At 47.1% G+C, this 19990-nt stretch overlaps 2 protein-coding genes across 5 annotated transcripts in view; both read right to left on the reverse strand.

Annotated features, from left to right (window-relative positions):
* Bru3 (bruno 3) overlaps positions 1-19990 on the reverse strand; it is a 535780-nt gene that overhangs the window by 404672 nt on the left and 111118 nt on the right. The gene's annotated exons all lie outside the window — the stretch shown is intronic.
* LOC139110317 (dopaminechrome tautomerase) lies at positions 306-7908 on the reverse strand. The gene is made up of 3 exons (XM_070669997.1): positions 1982-7908; positions 1364-1770; positions 306-1002 (listed from the first exon to the last, which is right to left on the reverse strand). Exons 1-3 carry the CDS (start codon positions 2327-2329, stop codon positions 516-518), a joined length of 1242 nt encoding a protein of 413 aa, XP_070526098.1. The 5' UTR covers positions 2330-7908; the 3' UTR covers positions 306-515.

Raw genomic sequence — 19990 nt, forward strand, 5'->3', positions numbered from 1 at the left:
CGTCGTTTCCTCCTTTTCCGCCGTCGCTGCCGCGAGCGCGACGATCCCCCGTTACTGACGGCGTCAAGCCACCCTGTCGAAACATTCGGGGCTCGCGGCGGCGTTCGTGTCACCGGCAGACCTCATCGTTACATCTCAAAAGGCAGCAATGAAACGGTTAACTAAATTGCTACACGCTCCGGCTGTCATTCGCAGAGACCTGCTGCCACTCCGTCCTTCTATTCGGCCGTGCGCGCAGATATGCGAACGAGCCGTCGCTTTTAGTTACAAATCCATCTTCGAGCGCGAAACGTGACGTGGTAGAAAAGAGTACGATTTTTTTTTTTTTTAAGCGCGTCACCGCGCGCGAATTTATTTGGAGAAAAAGAATACATTGTAAATTCACTCATTTCATTCATCGTTTTCACTCGCAAGTCGTAATTAAATGGCAAGGCAGTCGAAATGCGCGGGGGAGATTGCTATAAATAAAGACATTTCAAGTGAGGTAATGAAAGGCGTAAAGGCGTCTCGGCGAGTTATATTTGATGCCAAAAGATGATAGGGTCCGGCGCTCTCGTTCTCGCGCCGGACGGCTCGCAGTTCGTGCCCCGGATAATGTCGTCGACTGCTCCCCTAATTAGTCGGAAGTTCGTCTCCGTCGACTTGAGGCTCATGTTTATCGTCTTCTGAAGCCTGTTAGTATTGAACCACAATTCTTCCTCGCCGGCCCTATTCGTGATCACCTTAATGCCGCTCACGTACTGCAGAGTCTCCTCGTCTTGTGCTATTATCACGACGTTCTCCGGAGTAAATGGTTTCCCGATGTCCCAACAGGCAATGGCAGTTAATTGGACCAATTGGAAAAATATTACTCCTCTTCGGGAGGTCGCCTGCACGCCCGCTTGGCTCGCGCGCTTGTAATTTGATTGAAATATTACCGGCTCCCTGTACTCGCTTTGCAGCAGCGAAGCCGTATCCGTGTATTTCTGATGATAGCTCGCGAGCGAGTTAAAGTACAGATATCTGAAAGTGGTAAACGATAGATAACGAATATCTTTCTCCGATTAGCATACTCGTAGCGAGCTTCGGTCGCATTTATAAAGTACCGCAGAAATTTTCGAAATTCTTCTCGACGATGATGGAAACGAAACGGCCGCGTAAGCAAAGAAAATATTCCGACAACTAATTAGCTGCTTGTTAATTTATTACGCCGCGTGGAAATTAATTTATTACGCCGCGATCAAAGACAATATTTTTAGATTCAACTTGTTGAACTTTTCCGCGGTACGTCGAGATCAAGTGGAATTTCGATGAAAATTTATGTAGTATACTTTTCGATTTGCAAATGAACCGAATACGGTATGATAGTAATTAGCGTCGGTACCTGTGATTAAAGTATCCTAACGGCGACAGTGACATACCGAGTGTACCGTCGGTCAGGTCGAACCATTCGCCGGCGATAGTAATATTCATAGCATCCTCGTCCGGGCCAAAAGCGTTGCCGCGGGTGTTGTTTACTCGCCAGGAATAGTCACGATATAAGTCATAAATCACCAGTCCATTTTGATCCACGTCCGCCACGTAGAGATAAGTATCGAGACACGTTTTTCCGACATCGACGATTGGCGTAACTAATGCTGCCTTCCCGAACAACACTTGATCATCCGGCACCACGTATTTATGGATCAGTTGATCCGTGGCCAGATCGAAGATTAATATTTTCGTAGGACAAACCGCTCTCATCATTACTCTGCCAGTATCGATCACCCATAAACGATTGCATTCGTCGATCTAAAGATTGCATGCCAAATCCATCAATTCCATCCATTGTTACATTTTTAAGCTTCAAATTGATAGCGTAAAAATTTTGAACGAATAAAAAAGTATATATAAAATGAGAGAGAGAGAAAGAAAAAAAAAAAAAAGAAAAAAACATTCGTGTAAATGTAACGCGTTCAAAATTTTTCTGCCACAATTTAAATCGAACGAATTGTGAAATTACCGCTATTCTATAAACGGATACGATGCTGTCGCAACTGAACGATATATGCCAGGACCAATTGGGATACGGTATAAGTAAATGGCCACCGGGGCCGTGCGCTTTAGTCACCAAAGACAAGCTAATTGGCACACCGTCCAACCACTGCGGGCTCGTGACGAATATGCGGCCCTGCCTGTCGATATCCACGTCTTGCGTGAAAGCATTGCCCAGCGTAAAGTTTTTCCCCGTTAGCAGTGTATTCGGCCAAACCCAATCGAGATATTTCCACTGATAAGCCACTTCGAGGTGCGACAGCCGGGACGGGTGTACAAATCCGAGAAACAGAACGAACACCCAAATCAATTCCATGATACGTACGGTCGAAAATCCATCGACGTCCGAAATCGCGGCACTGATCGACTGACCGTTAATTCGTTTCGACGCGTTTTTTAGTTCGCCGAGGCGAAGCCTTTCAAGCCTCAGGGTCCTGACCGTGTCCGCGCTCGGGGGACCACTGCATCGCGAAACGCAGCATGGTTATTTCACGTAGTGGCGTAGATCGTTTCTTTCGACAGCGACTGACAAACCCCACTTTTGTCTACGATCCCTCCATGCAACTCCGATTTCGCTATTTACGGTGGCGTAGAGCGGTTTGCCTTGAACTAAATTTACATCGGGTTCACTATGTAACATGACTCGTTAAATAATCAGGAAGCAAGAGAACCTCGAGCGGAGTTCTGCTTCGTCCTACCATGACCATATAAGTAACGCATCTCCTTCGGAAAATGTTATATCAACTTCTTTCCCATAAGTAAAAAAAAAAAAAAAGAAGCGTGAATAATTTCATATAATGGAAGAAAACACGCGATGTCTGAAGGTGTGCATACTCTTAGCAAGCGAACGCGATATTCACACGGAAATTAATCATTATAAAAGTAACACACCAACGGCACACATTGCCGAGAAATGTTCGCGGTCGCTGTGTTCGTTCATTTTCTAAGCGTACACATAATTTTATATTTCGAAATATTTTCTAATTAGAAAAATTTATAAATTACATATTTTTTTTTTATCTCCGTCGCGCATCGCGCGAATAATTAATTATGATTATTTAATCCGATGGAAAATTGACGCGAGATTACATTTTCGGAAATAATGATGCGCGATTTAGAAAATATATTACCACGATATGATCGGTATTTGAGGCACGCCTGAAGGGATGTGGAAATTATTGGTTGCAATGATAGGTACGTAAAATAAAAAGATCCATTAAGCGTCCGCGTTTCTAATACATGACGCTAACAGCTGGACGTTAGATCACGTAATACTTTATAATCCCGCGAGATTTACCGTACGCGTTACGTATCTATTTAAATCTGTTCTGCGTACTGATTGTTACGCAAATCGGTGATATCAAGTTTTGCACATCAATATGAAATACAGAATGTGGTTGAGCGCACACATTAGCCACCGCGTGATCAGAAACTAGAGCAAGTGTTCGCAAACAGTGCACGTCTACCTGATATAGAACCAGAAACCTTTGTTGCATTTCCTCGAACGCGTTGCGAAAGCTATTACGAACGTGTCTATGTAATGATATTTTCTGTAAATTTCATATCCGAAGTTCGTGTGCTCCGAGAGACAATGCGCTGAAACTTTTATGTCGTAAATGTTGCTTCGCGGATTCATAATTGATAATCCCCACCTACGCTTCTATTAACTCACGCTATAATAGTAATTTTTTTTTTTTTACCGTCGGCTATCATTTTTATAATGCATGATTTCCTCGCCCACTTGAATATATAATATTAAACAAATATATTCAATTCGTAAAGTACATTAGTCACACCGTCGTTAGTATCGATTGATCCGTGCTACATTGCTTCGCGGGTTCCTTGCATATTCATAGAGTCTAGAGAAAATCACAGCAACCGACGGCGGTTCCGCATACTTGCTACACGCGGGCGGCTTCTCGCTAAGTTTACGGCAGTTAATAGCAATTAAAATGCAATAAACTAGCTACGGAGTCGGGTGTAAACGGTGGCCAGTGTCACGGCACGAGGTGATATAACGCAATGGCATTATATCACGGGACGACCACGCGTGTTTCGAATGTAATAAGGAGTTCCGCGAGTTGAGCAGAACTATTTTCCAACAGCTGTTATAGCGCGATCACGCAACGCGGCCGTAAGCAGGGCGCTTTTCATCGCGCCGCCCTTGCGCCGAAAACTTTCCCTTTTTTTTTTTCTTTCTTCTCTCCCGCCCCCTCCCCACGGCTTTTGGGTTTGAATTGCATTACGCGTTGCCGCCGTATTCAGGCGGAGAAACTACACTCGCGCCCGGCAGAAGTGAAAACCATAAATCACCTGGCTAGTCACGATTAAGCCAAACGGGAAGACAAATGGGTGGCTAATTTCAATTTTAATGCGAAGCCCAGAAGGTATCTGCTCCGCCGTGAATTATAGCCCCACTCTTCGGGCGCGAACCGCTTTAGGGCTTATTAATAAGGAATAGTTTATCGTTTTGATTAATCACGGCGGCGCGCGTTTCCCCGGCGATGATACCGTCGAATTGCGGTGCCGTGGCCGCGGTACATTTGCCGGATTTCCGATTGGACGCACCAGTTGAAGCGCGAATACTAGTAAAACTTGTGCACATGAAATCGAATGAAATTGCTTCGGGCATGAAAGCGGGAGAGGAAACGAGAAAGTGCAAACGAACGGCTCGGCTCGGCGCGCGAACGCTTTCCGTCTCCCTCTTATTGTGATTGCAGAAAGGCATTCGAACAAATTAGATCTGATAATAATGGTTATACGATGTCACGGGGGTTTTTTTTTTTTTTTTTTTTTTATTTATTAATTTATTAAAATTAAATCGACGAAGGGGCGATAACAATATATTACGATTACGATACCGCTTCGTTATACCGGACAGCTCAAACTGCTTCCAAACAGCTATTCCGCTGGAAGCTCTCGCGTCATGCGATTTTATATCGACCAGGTCGGAGAGAAAGTCCCGCAAGATGCGTCTCTCTTTCTACAGCTGAAACAGTTCTTCTTCTTCTTAAACTGAGTTTGGTAAACCCTCGTACAAGTCGAAGTTCTGACCGTGCGGGTGGCGTCGAAGGGACGCAAGGGAAGCGGCGCCGTAAAAGTTGGACGAAGTCAATTTTGCAGTTGAAGTTGGTAATGCGATTTGTGCCGGAATAAATAGTTTGAGAGAAGAGCACACAGTACGCGTAGGGGGGCCCCTCTATTTTGTCCCCTTTCCCTCCCGTACCGCCCCCCATTTCTCTCGTTTCTACGCCTGTCGCGGTTGTCTCTCTAGCGGCTAACCCGTCGACCAATCCACCCGAGTTTGGTGTCACGAGCATGTCTCTCAAACTCACCGGACGTGACGTTCTTACCGGAAGGAGTTCTACTTGAATCAAAACAACGGGCGGCGAAATGAAAAGCGCCGATGCTGCGATCGCGAGAATCGTCGATTAAATAAATCCGATAAACGTTCGCCGGGAAAACGTAGCTATAAGATTAAAAAAAAAAAAAAATAAAAAAGGGAAACTAAACAGGATTTATAATAGGTCGGCGCGTTACTCCGATTATTACGCTTGCCGAGAGGATGAGGCTACGCACGGGCGCGCAAGTATTCCACTCGAGGAAAGCTTTCGCGGTCGGGAGGGATTCAATTACGACGTTTCGTTTGTCCATCTCCAGCGATTTCGCCGTTTCCTTCGCGATTCCTGAGCCGCGCGAAATTAATGACACTCTTTCTCGACTCGTTACGTTACACGCAAGCGGCAAATTGCCGCGAGCCCGGAGAACGTAATCCGCGAAAACGCAATAATAAGCCGGCTGCCTCGGTGAAAAACGGGCGCCGTGCGCTCTGCTTCGTGCCCCCTCGTATTCTCGTTTCTCCCCCGCCTCGGCCCGCTGCCTGTGTCTCCGTCCCGCACGCTCCCGTCGACCGGTATTCCGACCGTAATCCGAGAGATGAAAACTTACGCTAATTAAATCGTTAATAGTGGCGAGCGCATGCACGTAACAGCCGTGGCGGTTACTTAATCCCGAGAAAATGAAACATTCGCGGTGTCCACGCGCGTATCCGCGGCATGCATTTTCCCCGCACCACGTGCGGCGCACAGCTGAGATACGTACTGTCGCCGCGGTGCACGCACCGGGTCCCCGCAAACCCGGGCGCATCCTCCACCCGATCCCTCTCCCCCTTTCCTTCCCGCGAGCTCCAGAGACGCGTATTTAATCTCTTTCGTTCGCCGCATCCCGTCTCGACGCGGAGCCTCATTATATTCCGCGCGCATCCGTTTTGTCGTGCGATCCCGCCGACGTTAATTCCTCCCCCGGCGCATACCGCTGCCCGAGCCTTAATGCGATCGTCGATAGCGATAAAAATGCGAGAAGTCGCGGAGTCTGGATCTCTCTCTCTTTCTCTTTCTCTTTCTCTCTCTCACGGATACGCCACCCGACCGATTGTGAATCGGTGGATCTCGCGTGCGTCCCCGTGTCGTCCTTTTTTCTTTCTCTCTCTTCCGGCAGACGCGCGCTCTCGCGAGGCATACCGGAAAAATAGCATTGGGGGCCGCGAATTTGAATAACGCGATTCACCGAGCTCCGAAAGGTGGAGGACGTTAGAACGCCGCAGCTGGGCCGTCCACCACGTTCCCGTTGGTTGGTCCGTGTTGACGAGCAGCGTAAAAAAGCTCTTCCGACACGAGCGTGGTTTTTATAAAATAATATTAGGTAACGTTCGACTAGTTTCGGTAGAAAATAATCTTAGCTCTTTCTTCGTAAATGTTCCGGTACTGGCCTCCGTCCGATCGTCGCCTAGAATTTTCGTTTAAGACCTGGCTGTCTCGCACGTATCGTCAATGAAATGCGCGGAAGGGCCGAGAACTGAGCGTTAACAATGCCGCATTTTCTGCACATTCATCGAGTTCTGTCGTCCACGACGGTGGCACACATAAGGGTATTTGCAGCTTCTATTGAAAATCGTTACTTGTCCGAGACCCGCGGCCGAGGCTCGCACAGCTTCGCCGAGACGAGTTAAATGTAGAACTTCGAATGGCGGGTCGGAATAAAATATAGGCGCGGATGCGATAAGAGAAGTTTTCCTCGGCACGTAGGGCGTTGCGCGATATGAATTCCGGCGCGAGGTAAAAGCCGAGTAATAATGAGTCGCGGCACGGAGCCGAGCGTTTGTATGCCGAGGATCACAATTAACTTTCGATAGGTAGGAGGGCCGGTTGCGCGGGTGCAAATTATATATTTCACGTTTCGACGGCCGTACGATCGCGCGTCCGGCTATCGTTGCCGAGGTCCTCGTCTCGTCGCGACTTCGAGCGCCCGTCGAATAATTTATTTCACGGACTACTTAACGGACCGTGAACTCGCAGATAGAGGGCCGTTTTTGCAGGACCGATTACCTCTCTGATCGGTATTATACGGTCGCTGAATCCCTAAACCCGATTTTCCCTCCGCTTCCAAACCGCCGCGTTCCCGTTCGATCGTGGCTTAAGTAAACTCATGAGAATAAATAGAGCCGAAGTTGTTAGGACAATCGGGGAAAGGGATTAGAGCCGTTTAGTCTGACCCGTTCTCCGCTTGCTCTTTCCTCCTCTTCCCCTCCCCCCTTCCTTCTTCCTCTTGCCTCCCCCGAACGGACGCTCCTAATACGGCACTTTAATTATCGGGAGTGCTAGGCTGCATGGGCCGCAATTTACTTTTTCGAAGAGAAACGGAAATCCTACGGCGGGGACTTCTACCCGCAATTTTTCTTCCGACCGCCAGACGCCTAGCTCATGTTAGTCAAGTAGGATTACCGTAGCGTCACCTGAATCTTGTAGTGTTTTGTTGCGTGCGAAGAACTGCATCTTATCGTCAGGCCGGCGGTACCTATGCTAGATTTACCCCCCGTTGCACCCCCGATCCCCCCTGCTATCCGCAGTCAGCTTTTCCCCGCTCGCCCGCTTCTCGGGATACCCCGTAGACCGACGTCTCGCTAACAAGAACCTGAAAAGATCTCCCGAGTAAGATCGAGGGTGATTTATCACCGTAACCCATGGTCTCGCGTATTTTTCCGAGCTTCCCTCCCTCCTCCCCCATCGAGGGGGGCGCGTCTGTTCTTTCTTCGCGTCGCCCTCTCGCACGTCGTGGCGTGCGCATTGTACAGAAGCACCGACCGTCGCGATATTCGCTCGGGCTTGGAATACACGCTTCGAGAGATATATTGAAGCGGGAAATCGGCACGTGGAACGGCGGAATCGTTGCGGCAAATTTTTTTTGCGGTCGCGGAATATAAGTGCGACTCGCAGACACGCCGTGTTCGTTGGATTTACAATTACGTTACCGTCACGATATGCATCGCGCGTCAGACGCAGGCACGCTTTGATCCGCATGGGCAATCAAGCCGCGCCAATTTCGCATACTCGATCAATCACGAAATGCTCTCCGGCGGCGGCGGCAATGTCACCCCGATCGTACTTCCCGCGACACTTGATCGCAATGAATATATCCTTCGCCGGCGTCGTGTGACTGGATTAGTTTCAGGATCGTTCCGCTTCTGTTAGCGCGGGCGCGGTAAAACGGGTACGAGTTTATTCTGCGGAAAAGTAAAGCACACAATTTTTCTTCGGCCCCGCCGTCGATCTGCAACGTCTGCGCGAAACATAAAGCCCGCTGTAAAATACTCCCTACCGTAGGTAAAAGGGATTCGTTTCAATCGTCCTTAATCGAGCAAGTTGGTGTACAACTGTTTGTTCTCGTTCCACTACCACGGTCTAACAGTTCCATATGTGACCCACTGGAACACAATGGCGGCTGCTCTTTCCCTCGGCCTGTCTGGCTGTCAGCAGGCGCTGCCGGCTGTGTAAATACGATATGCCGCTCGCTTTTCGTGCTTTCAAGCATAGTTCAAAAAAGGGAAAAGTAGCAGACGTATAGACGCGAAGGAAAGAGCGGCCGCGATCGCCAGCGCGGCGCTTCGCCGCCAGCTCGAAATTGCTCGGCTCGGGTTTTCAATTTGCAGTTTGTATGATATCTCGACCGCCAACGACGAAGACCCGGCGAAAAATAATACTTCACATCGACACGTTTCGTTAGTTCGCGCGCCAACCGAGGCGATAAGTAAAAAAAAAAAACCCGGCGAAGGAAAAAAAAAAGAAACAAAAAAAAAGGAAAAATGATCATACGTCGAAAATTGAGCACATCGGGAAAAATATTTTACTAATGTTACGTTAGTATAACAGTACGCAAGTATATTTGCAATAAATTTTATTTGCAGCTATTGTGACAGCAATTACAATTTGTAACAGTTATAAGATATATCTTCCAAAAAAATCGTAACTTCGATTTTTTTTTTTTTAATTTCGCGTACTTATATATTAAACACGCCTCCGTCGAATTTTTCCATCGACGAAGGGCTCGATGCAATTTGTAAGTTTCGTGGATCGAGGGGAGGCGAGAGTTCTTGCCTGGACATCTCGTTAGCGCGATCATCGATTTAAAGTTCGTTATAGAAGGCGACGATCGATAATGAGTTCCGGAGGTAACTTATAGTCGGCGGCTAGAATCGGTAGGTCGGAGAAAAACGGGGTGGCTTGATTGCTAGGCGGATCGCAGTCGGTGATTTGAGGCAATCTACCGGGTTCTTGTTACTCCGGACGACGAGTAATAACCGTAATGGGAATCGGTCTTCGGAGGTAACTATTCTTCTTTCGAACCTCTCCTTCGATCTTATTGTCAAATCCATCCGGGAGAGCCTGGGTACTTAAATCAGTCATTTCGCGCGCGTGACTTGCAGGAAGATGTGCATCGAGCAACTTAGATTAGCGATTCGCCGATTAAGCTCGGGCTCGCGCTCGATCCCGCTCCGCGATAAGCTCGTGCCGAAACGTGCCCGCGTCATTCGCAAGTAATAACGTTCCGTCTTCTTGAGAATTAATTAAATATATTGCCCCCCGGTGCTCGTCGACACTGGAATTAATGTTGTAAAGCACCGTGAGGGATAATTAAAACGGTAACGATCTCCAAATCTTTCGCTCAGTTTGCGTTAAACACGTAAATATTAACATAAATATTACAGCGAGTTCTGCTGCCGGGATGAAATCTTCAACGGAGTAGTTAGTCGTTACGCGGAACCTGACTCAGCTGGAAACTGTTTCCAATATAATTCGTGTCTCTGGAACGACAGCGCAGCGAGCCCCTTTACTTCGCCCAGGGTCGGTATTTTCATAATGCCAAGCGACATCGTTTGCGCGGATCCCGTCGAGAATACGACAAGCATTTGTATTGTTAAGGGCGTCCCGGAGACGTTCCAGACCTCTTTACCGTAAAGCGGAAATGGACGAAAAGGTCTAACTTGACTGCGATGGCCCTTGCCTCATCTTCAAAATTCTTTTCCATTAAGTTTTTATGGCATTATATTCAACGTCTCCAAATCAGATAATGATGTTAAGGCGTGGTATATATTTAGCGACCGAACGCCAAACGAACAGCGAACGCGAACATTCTAAAATAAATTAATTAGTGCGAAAATACACACTTTTACACGCTTGCCTCGTTCGTCAAAAATAATAATCCCTTTTCTTTAGTATTAAAAAATTTTTTTAACATCTCAAGTGTCCGTTTTGCAAAATTCTATTTGTAAAAAATTAATGTAACGCCTGAATTAATCGATTTTATTGTTGGCGTTTATTAAATTATATATATTTTTTTTGTTACAGATCGACGCAGCTGCATCCACCGTCGTCTACAAAAGTGTCTGAGAGGAGGAGCAGGTCCGGGAAAGGGCATCATGCATCGGCGGAGCAACTATTAGGTAAATATAAATTTCTTTTTAAAAAAAAAATCTTTATAAAAATAAAGCTTTATCTTTATATTAATTAATATACTAACGTGTCTACATTAATATGTTTTATTCTATGTTACAGCCACCGGCAGAATTCCACAACTCCGCTGTATGCAGATTGGTGAGTCGCATGACTTTATTTTCGTAGTTTAGAATATGGGTTCCTTAAAAAATAGCGAGCTCATAGCGCGCGCATGGTTTTTCTCTGATACATATTAAAAAATATCACGAAGAAAAATATCGAAACAGAGTTTTAATATCAAGGTGAAAACATATCGTTTACGAGCGAATAAAGCCACCGGTCCGCCGCATATTTATACAAACGTCGCGCCGCGTTTCGCAGCCGAACGGACACCGACACGCATTCCATTTGGGGTGCGGAGTCGCACGCGATGGCGTAGCCCGCGAAATGAAGAGAGACGCGCCTCTCCGGTAATGTATTTGAATTGAGCGCGCGGGGGAGGAGTAAAACGGTTTGGCTCGCCGGGATTTCGGAGATAGAGCAAACGCTGGTACACTATGGGGACGAATGCCGTTCCTGTATATGCGCATAGAAGATTTCAGCACGGACCACAATATTACCATAAAGCCGCCGCCGCGGTTATGCATAAGCATAATTTTTCCGGCGGCCGTAGCGCGCAGCTTACGAGCGCCGCGGCGGTCGCCGCATCTCTAATTGGTCATGCGGCTAAACGTTGCATAAATTCGCAATAAAGCTACCGCGGAACCACGGGCCGTTTCGTTCCCCGCGGCCGTCCAAATTATCCGGGATTTCCTTCACGTGCGTTAATGTTTCGTTCGTCGCGGGATTGCCGGCGACTGTCGCGAATTAACACGCGGGAAACGCGCAGAGGCGCGCCCGCGATTTCTCTCCGCGAAAGGAACGCGCTTGGCGTTTTTTGACTCTTGACTAAAGCGCTTGAACTTCGTAATCTCGCCTAATATCTTCACCGGGGGGGTATTTTAAGAAAACAGAGAAAAGGATCGCGCGGCGGTTCTATTACTGGAAATAAATGTCAAGAGGTTACTCGCTCGTAGGTGATGGAATAATTATAACAATTAAGAATCTAAGATTGATTTCACCGGGCTCCCGATAATACGCGATAAGCGCCCGTCGCGTGAGCGTTCGTGCGCGAAGGAGGCAATATTTAGAAGCGACCGAACGATAAAATCGACTTGCCCGTACAAAGCGCTCATTAAAAAGCTTCGTCTCCCTTTTCTCCCTCCCCCCTTCATCGCCGCCGCCTCTGTTTAACTTTTTCTCCAAGTTCATTAGGTCCTCCATTTTTCTTCCGGCTCTTTTCCCCCGCGTTTTTTGTTCACCGACCTTATTTCTTTCTTTTTACTTATACGACGTTTTATGCTTTCGCCCTCTCCTCGCCGTGAACTGTGTCCGCGAGTGTTGCAAGAGGACGGGAATAAGGGGAGGAGAGGGCGCGGTAGGGGAGGGTCGAAAACCCAGGGCAATGCTTCCCACGACAGTCGAGTGTCCTCGGTTTCTCTCGGTGTTCTTTGCCACTTCTCCGATCCCCTATCGGACACGATAGATCTTCGCTAATGGTTACTTTTCGGCGGGACGGACGTCTTCCCTCCAATGTGATCTCCGACCGCAAGAACTCGATTCACTTTAATGACGACATTGATTAAGTAAACGTATGTCTTACTTAAGATACCCTCGCGGATATCGCGGTGTATAACCGCGTTGAAAATTCAGGGAAACGCGTTTCTCTTTTCCATTTTCGCAAATAAATTGCCGGGGAAAAAAAAATAAAAAAAAAAAAAAAGGCCCGTCCGTTCGAGAAGAGAAACAAACAAAAATCAGTTTTGAATGCGTATACGTCGCTCGTTGCCTCCGCGGGCTGCCCTCCATTCGGCGCGAAGAATTATTTGGAAACGATAATTGCTCCATTGTATCGCGGAAAGACGATAGCTGCGAACATCGATTCAACGATCGATCGTGATCTAGACAATCACTCGGCATCAGATAGCGAGGCATCAGCATCAGATAGAATCTATCGCGCTCCCAGTTAAAGCGTAATCTCTTTTCTCGTCAAATGCTCGCTCATCGACACACAGCATGACCAAATACTGGCGCATAGGCTAACGGAACGGGATGGCTCCTCGCTGCCGCGTTGTACAGATTAAACGGCATTGTCCGCGAAGCGCCTCGTAGACAAAAGAATTTCGCGTTGAGACCAGACGCCGAGTTTCGTTTATGCAGTATTTTCATTCAGCTACGCCCGCCGCGAGCTTCCCTGCGACGAATATTTCGCGGGGCTCGCGTCAAATTTTAAGCCAAGTTATTTGTAACTTTATCTACGCGATTATCTCGGAATGTTGCCCGGTTAGCGGTCCTCGTATAACGCAGCCGGGAGTAAGGAGCGCAAGTTTCGTAACGAACTGACATGTTCGCGTGTGTAGATTAAGTTCTTGGGAATTATGTCACCGGATACGCGTCATTCGTGATAAACGTTCCCAAGGCTGGAATGCACCTCTCTTTAACGGCGTACATAAACGTTTCATTGACATGTACATACGTCGCTGTGTGCGGCAACCGCTGGACTGGACATTGTTCATCCGTACATACATTCCGCGATTTCGGAATTCCAATTCGCATTGATGCGCGATCGGCGAAATGCACGCCGCTGCAAAATGAAGTTCGATGCGACCTACCTTTATCAGTCTCCCCTATGACGCACCGCCATTCCCTCCTGAAGCTCGCTTTTTTTTCTCTCTCTCTCTCTCTCTTTTTCTCTTTCTTTCTTTGCCTCTTTCTTTCAATTATTCTACCACGTCGGGATTTAATATCGCGCGATAATGTCGCCGCGCGGACCAACGTTTACACGTGTGCACGGTAACGATAGCTGCTCTTCTCAAGAAGAACGGGGAGGAGGGGGGAGGGGCACATACTTGGGAACGGGTTATTAAATTTTCACAGGAACGAGAGCAGCCTTAAATATCGATTTCGGCCCCAGTCTTTCCACCTTCCGTCTCTTCCTTTTTCTCCGCTTCAAGTTCTCGCCCGGTTTTCCTCTTGCCGCTCGCTCGTTTAAAGTCTCTCCACAACGCTGTCTCGCCACCGAACGCGGCCCATCGACCGAACGCGGCATGATTAAACGAAAGACTTCCCGAACGCTCCCACTCCCCCCCGGCGTCCCTCCCCCCTCGGCGAGATAGATATCTCACATTTTTTGAAATTCCATCGGTGACTACGAAATTAGTTCGTACGGGAGAGAAAGGGAAGAGCGACCGGGGCCGGCAGGGGCATTAATCTCTTGAGGACTTCGACAGTTGCGCCCGGCTGAAAGAAGGAAAGTCTTCGATCTTCGCTGATACTTGGGCTATTTGTTATCGCGCTGGCACGATCTTTTTCGTTCATTACGGCACGTAGCAGCTACCGATCGAATTCCGAAATTCGGTATGGCTACGCCGTTCGTCATGTTCCTGTCCTCCATGAAGATTAATTCACTTCATTATCACGTCTGAGGTATAATTTATGCGCCGAATTTTACGCGCGCGGCGAAAAATGCCAAAGCGGGTCCAGCGGAATTTATCGAATTAGCGTTTATTATCCTCATTACCAGGGCGCGCTCCCTTATAACTTGCAGGGGGAGGGAAAAAAAAAAAAAAAATTCCATAGCTTATCCACTTGTTAATTAAGCGACCGTTGTGTACTTTCGCGTCTTGCTGCGAGGGATATTTTGCGCCAGACAAACAGCCCGGGCTCGCGAGCCAAGTGCTTCTTTTTAATTTCGTTGTCTCGTCTCTTTTCACCGGGCCGCGACGAACCGGCCGTATCTACTTCTCGCAGCCGCACTGCAGCGGCGGTAGCGGAGTTACAGCGTGAAAGAATACGGACGCGCGAAGCAGGGATACAAACGCAAAGTAAGGTCGGCTTTCATCCTCTCTTTGACGTGAGTGCTTCACAAAGAAGTGGGCCAGGCCCGAGCCCCCGATGTCGCTCCAGGGCTAAGCAGATTACGTTAATAAATCCCTATGGCGGAGAGAGCGCAACGTCCATTTTCCGCGGAATCCAAAAACTGGCGCAAACCGGGGGCGGCCATTACGGTCGTGTCTTTTTCCCGAGGTCGTACGTGCCTTCGACTTCCTTCTCGCTTGACACGGAAACTCCTTTATGCCCGCCACAGTGCGCAAATTTCTGGCTGCTCCTGCCCGCCGTTGGAGTCACGTATCGCGTGTGGGACTCCATAAATTCATTTGTCACACATACCGCGCCGACCGAGGTTTACGATTTTAGTTTAACGAAGTCTCGCTGATAATACAATTAGATTTTATCTCCTTGACGCACGTTATAGTTACCGGTGTATTCGCCACTCTGGTATTCTTCTAATAATAGATAGACGTCGCGGTAACTAAATCATTATCGCCAATTATACGTCTCTCGCTTCATTTACGTCGCGAACGCAAAAATATTCTTATATTAAACGGCCAATAATTATGCGGTTTATTTTATCGGGTCGATCCGATTAACGTTTCGATGATGAATTATTTCTCGGGGAAACACAGATAATTTTATACCGTTCGGGTTTTCGCCACGAAATATGGTTACCAGAATATTACATTATTATTACATAGTACTCTCGTACGAGAATCTGCTTAGTACAAAAACATCATGCGGGATTAACCAACTGGCCGAAGCGGGGAAGCAAGGTCGTTGCATAAATTTACGAGGCACCCGCGAACGGAGTTTCTCCGTTGCTTTTCGTAAAGCCTTGAAAGTTATTACGCATTCTCTTACGAAACAGGCATCCTAGGTTTAGTTATAAATGCACATAGCTCTTTTCGCGCACGTACTGCTCGGCCGTTATGTAATTATCCACGTAATTATCTGCGTGAAAGTATGATTTAATTATCCACCGTAAAGATAAATTTACTCTGTCGCTTGAATATTTAGAAAAAAAAAAAAAAAAAGAAAATTGCACTTTGCAATTATTTTCTGACAAATGACACCGGCAGTCCGCAATTATATATACATATAACCTCGCGTATTAAAATGTGACGTTTTTCGCGATACCTCTTGTCTCCGATATAATCTTCTTATAATGTCGCAACAAATCGTGCGTGCACCGTTTTAGCGTGGAACGAGGGACAGCCATCGGCACATCAAGAGTGCTTATCGCGTCGGTGCGCATCATTCTGCTCGTTATATTCTCGATATAAGCTCGGCTCCCGGCATTTCAATGGTTACATTATTGTCGACTGGCCGGCATCAAAATATATGTACATTGATTCCGTATGTGACATACAATGGTCACCGTGTTCCCGTCAGTCCGCGTGGCTCGCGGACCGTCTACCATTGCCCGCGCAATCGACTAACTGTCAATCGATCGAGTCGGATTAAGATAATTTCGTTATCGGCCAGTGGGCCCCCCGGTGTTCGTTGGACGCAACGAGGCCGGGTTTCTGATGAAACGTACGCTCGGCGAGGTAACATTCTGCGCGACGTAGATAAAAGTGTAACGATGAATATTGATTTGTTTTTTCATTTAAATCCATGTGATAAAGACTAGTTCGTTCGGGGCAATAATCCGCTCCGTTGCGAAACATTAATCTCGTTCGCTTGCAAGGATCACTTAATTAACGAACAAAAATATCAATTTTTATATGAATTTTTTATCTCAGCTAATATTTGTGTTATCTAAAAGAGATACGTAACTCCGCTCGAAATTAATACGAAATGTTTAACGTAATACTTTTACGAATAAATTTTCATACGTTTCTTGGCTATTAAAGAAACCGAAATCGCTCGATCCCCGCGCTTTTCACGAGAAACTCGCCGTTGTTCCTGGTCGATGCGCTCCGGCATTATGAATTCTCGATTCTCGAAGACGTTCGAGTTTTACGGCACCTGGCAATAAAGAGCGTTAGCATAATCGCGTCGCCGCTAAATTCAGAAATCACGGTCTGGCGGAATATTCGGTTTTATCGGTAGCCAAATCAGCACGCGAATAGAAGGGCCATGAGAGGCCATGAGAACGGTTAAGGGACGAACATGAGAGAGAGATCGGTTCGAGCCGAGCGTTTGCCGTTGCTGCGTCAACGATGCGGAAAGCTCCGGGGGGGAGGAGGAGGGAAACAGGGGGGTAAAATTTAGGTCAGCGTCAAGGAACGAAAACGATCGTCAATATTTTTTCTCTCCGCTCGGTTTCGCGCGCGGCGTCGCCCGCGCTCGAAATCTCTCTGATCCGGCGAAACCCTGTTTTCGCCAAGTCGAACCGAGCCATCCTCCTTATCGAGCCTCACCGTATGTCCTCGTTAGGGAAGGCAAAGTCGTTTGCCACAGTGAGCGACATAAACCCTCCTGGAAAGGGTCGAAATCGACTACGGCGAAAGTTCCCTATCCTCCGTCCGTATCTCTTTTTTCTGACTCATCTCACTTCAGTTTTGTACGCGATAAAAAGGAGCGCGCCAAGGACGGCGTCTGCGAAAACGACTTCGGAAGGAATGCATCTGCGACCTGGGCTATTTAGCTGACTACTCGGCTTGAAAGCGCGATATCCGCTTTATGCGCCCCGTTTTATCTCTCCTCCTCTCGCTCTCGGTGCATATTTCACCTTCAGCTGTGCGTGTTGCGCCGCCGTGACACTTTCGTTTTCTTCCCCGGCGGTGTCGAAAGAAGTATCCGGCTACTTACCCGCGCTACACACGTCTAGTTCATGTATTACGCAAACCGCCTTTCCCGTTTTTCCCACCGAACGATGATAAATATCCGCCTGCCTTTAAACTAGCCCGTCAGCTTTATGATCAAACCTGCCGTTTCGGCTTTCACGCTCGGAAGGCGCGCGTATCGTGACACCTAATCGTAATATATCGATCACGCGGTTTAGCCTTTCGTGAAAACGTCAATATCAGCGGACGGCGTATTGAAGCAGAATTATTGGTATGCGAATACTCCGCGGGTACTCGCTTATCATTGCGGCATTCCGGGAACATCGAAATTCTTTATGCTACGTTTTTACAGCGTCGCGTATCAGTCGTTCGGATATTTCCCGCTTACTGAATAAGCGCCCGTTTATACTCGCGGCTTGGAAAAGAGGAAAAAAAAAAAAAGAAGGAAACAGCGCTGAAAACCTACTCGGATGATCTCGGAGTTTCATGATTGCTGCAACTGGTTGGGATTGAAATTTCACGCAGCCTTATTTGCATTTTTACTTAAAAAGGAAAAAAGAGAAAAAAAAACAATTTCACATTTTTATATAACATAGTTCTTTATTGCAGAACTGTCGGTCTTTCCCCTTTCGACTCGATCTCTTTTTCGTGAGCACAATTAGCTTACGTTATGTAATTACGCAGCGACGATCGTACAAAGACTTATGTTTTATTTATTAATGTTATCAATTAAAAATTAACTCGCTCGAAATATAAATCTCTGTTCCGAGAGTGTCGTCTCATTTGATTATAAATATGAAAGATCCCGGTTGCACGTGTCGGTCGAGGTTTAATAAAGAGCGATGCGCGACAGCCGAAATACATTATTAAGCGGCTCACGATGTGTACAGGGTGCGTCACAGTGAATTTCGTCGTATTAAATGGGACTTTTTTGCCGGCACGTTTGGCAAGCCGAGACCAACCCTCCGTGTAATAACCGGTGCCGTGGCCAAGTCCCACGAGGGCGGTGAATAAGGGCCGCACCGTGGACTGACTTCGTAGTAGTTAGATCGCGCAAACTTTTCGTACCCTACTCGCGTAATTTTCGAAGTTACGTCGTCGGGGCTGCCCGCGTAATTTCCACAGTGTATATTATAAGCCGTTCGTGACCCGACCCGCAATGTTTTTTAATTTTTCTTCCTCATACTTGAGGGAGACGAGACTGGGCGCCCGTCCTGAAATTACGTCATTCTCTCTCCCGGGTTGTAAACAAAGTTAATGAAGTAATACCTTCTAGATGAAAGCGAAATTGTACGACCTCACCTGGTCATCTGGTTAATGAGGAACAAAATGAAAAATCAAGGCTTAGTATTTGCCTGATAAAAAAATATTCATATATATATATATATTATATATGCGCGAAAATATATTTCGGAAATTAAATTAAATTATATACGTCGTCGATGTATGTGCTTTTTTAAATTGAAAGCTCGCGTGAACTAAAGGCGTGATGAAATTACCCGAGCGAGCAAGACTTTTTCGCGTCGATCTCTCGCCCCGAACGTCATTCACTTCAGTCTGTCTGTTTTTTTTTTTTTTCTTGCCGTTAAGAGAGTTCTGCTCTCGCAGCATGCGTCGGAAACGTATCTCAGCGCCGGCCCGCTGCACATGGGGCCGGAGAACCGTAGTTGCGGAGTGCCCCTTTATTTTCATTTTCGTTGCTCTTCCCCCGTGGCACTGTTCCTCCCTATATTTATCTAATAGCACCCCCGGACCCACGGAGTCGTCCGCCATCCCCTTCGCCATCCCCGTGCTTGCATGCAGTCGGCTGCGCGTACTTTGTGCCTCCATTATACGGGCAGTTTCCCTCCCCGCTCCGGCGTGTCCTCGAAATAATTAAGAGTTCATTAAGCCAAGATTGATTGCTCTGTTTAGAGCCAACCCGCGCACCGGTCGCACGACGTGCAAATCCATGAATAGAAGACCACTGTTAATCAACAAGCGTTTCTCGTCGGCCTATTCGCGTATAAAATCCGTCGTTTCTTAGCAAAACCGCTGACACTGGCAATTGGGAAAGCACCTTTCGAAGGGAGCAAAGAATTCAGTTCGAGACACTGGCTATCTAAGCGATCTTACGAAAGAGAAAAAAAAAAAGAAAAAAAAGAAAACCTTGAAGAATATGGCCCTAATTACAGTAAAACAGCGCAGACTCCGAGTGCACCCCCGCACTGCGTCAACTGTCCCGTTTCCCAAGCCGGGACATTAATCATTCTGCAAAATAAATGTTTCGAGTTTCCGCACGTATCCCCCTGCGTTACCGCATCTAAAAATATTCGTTGAATGATGGACGACATCCTCGGCAATAATTCGGTCACGAACAGATGCTTTTCGCATTTCGTCCATCATTGTGCATGACGTTACGTTATCGCGAGCTAAGCACATTTAGCAGACTGGATGATATTCATTAATTGCCGGACTCGCGGGTCTCCTCTCCTCAATCAAAGAAACCTCCCCGAAAGCGGGGCTCATAAATATTTATTAATAAACAACTATTAGATATAT

The sequence above is a fragment of the Cardiocondyla obscurior genome, linkage group LG20 (genome assembly GCF_019399895.1).
Source record: "Cardiocondyla obscurior isolate alpha-2009 linkage group LG20, Cobs3.1, whole genome shotgun sequence".
NCBI lineage: Eukaryota > Metazoa > Arthropoda > Insecta > Hymenoptera > Formicidae > Cardiocondyla > Cardiocondyla obscurior.

Bases quoted from the DNA above. Each gene is read 5' to 3' on its own strand.
- LOC139110317 (XM_070669997.1), bottom strand. From the start codon at position 2,329: ATGGAATTGATTTGGGTGTTCGTTCTGTTTCTCGGATTTGTACACCCG. The intron at 1,771-1,981 runs GTAATTTCACAA...TGCAATCTTTAG, and splicing joins TATCCGTTTATAGAATAGCG to ATCGACGAATGCAATCGTTT. The intron at 1,003-1,363 runs GTACCGACGCTA...TACCACTTTCAG, and splicing joins TTAGGATACTTTAATCACAG to ATATCTGTACTTTAACTCGC.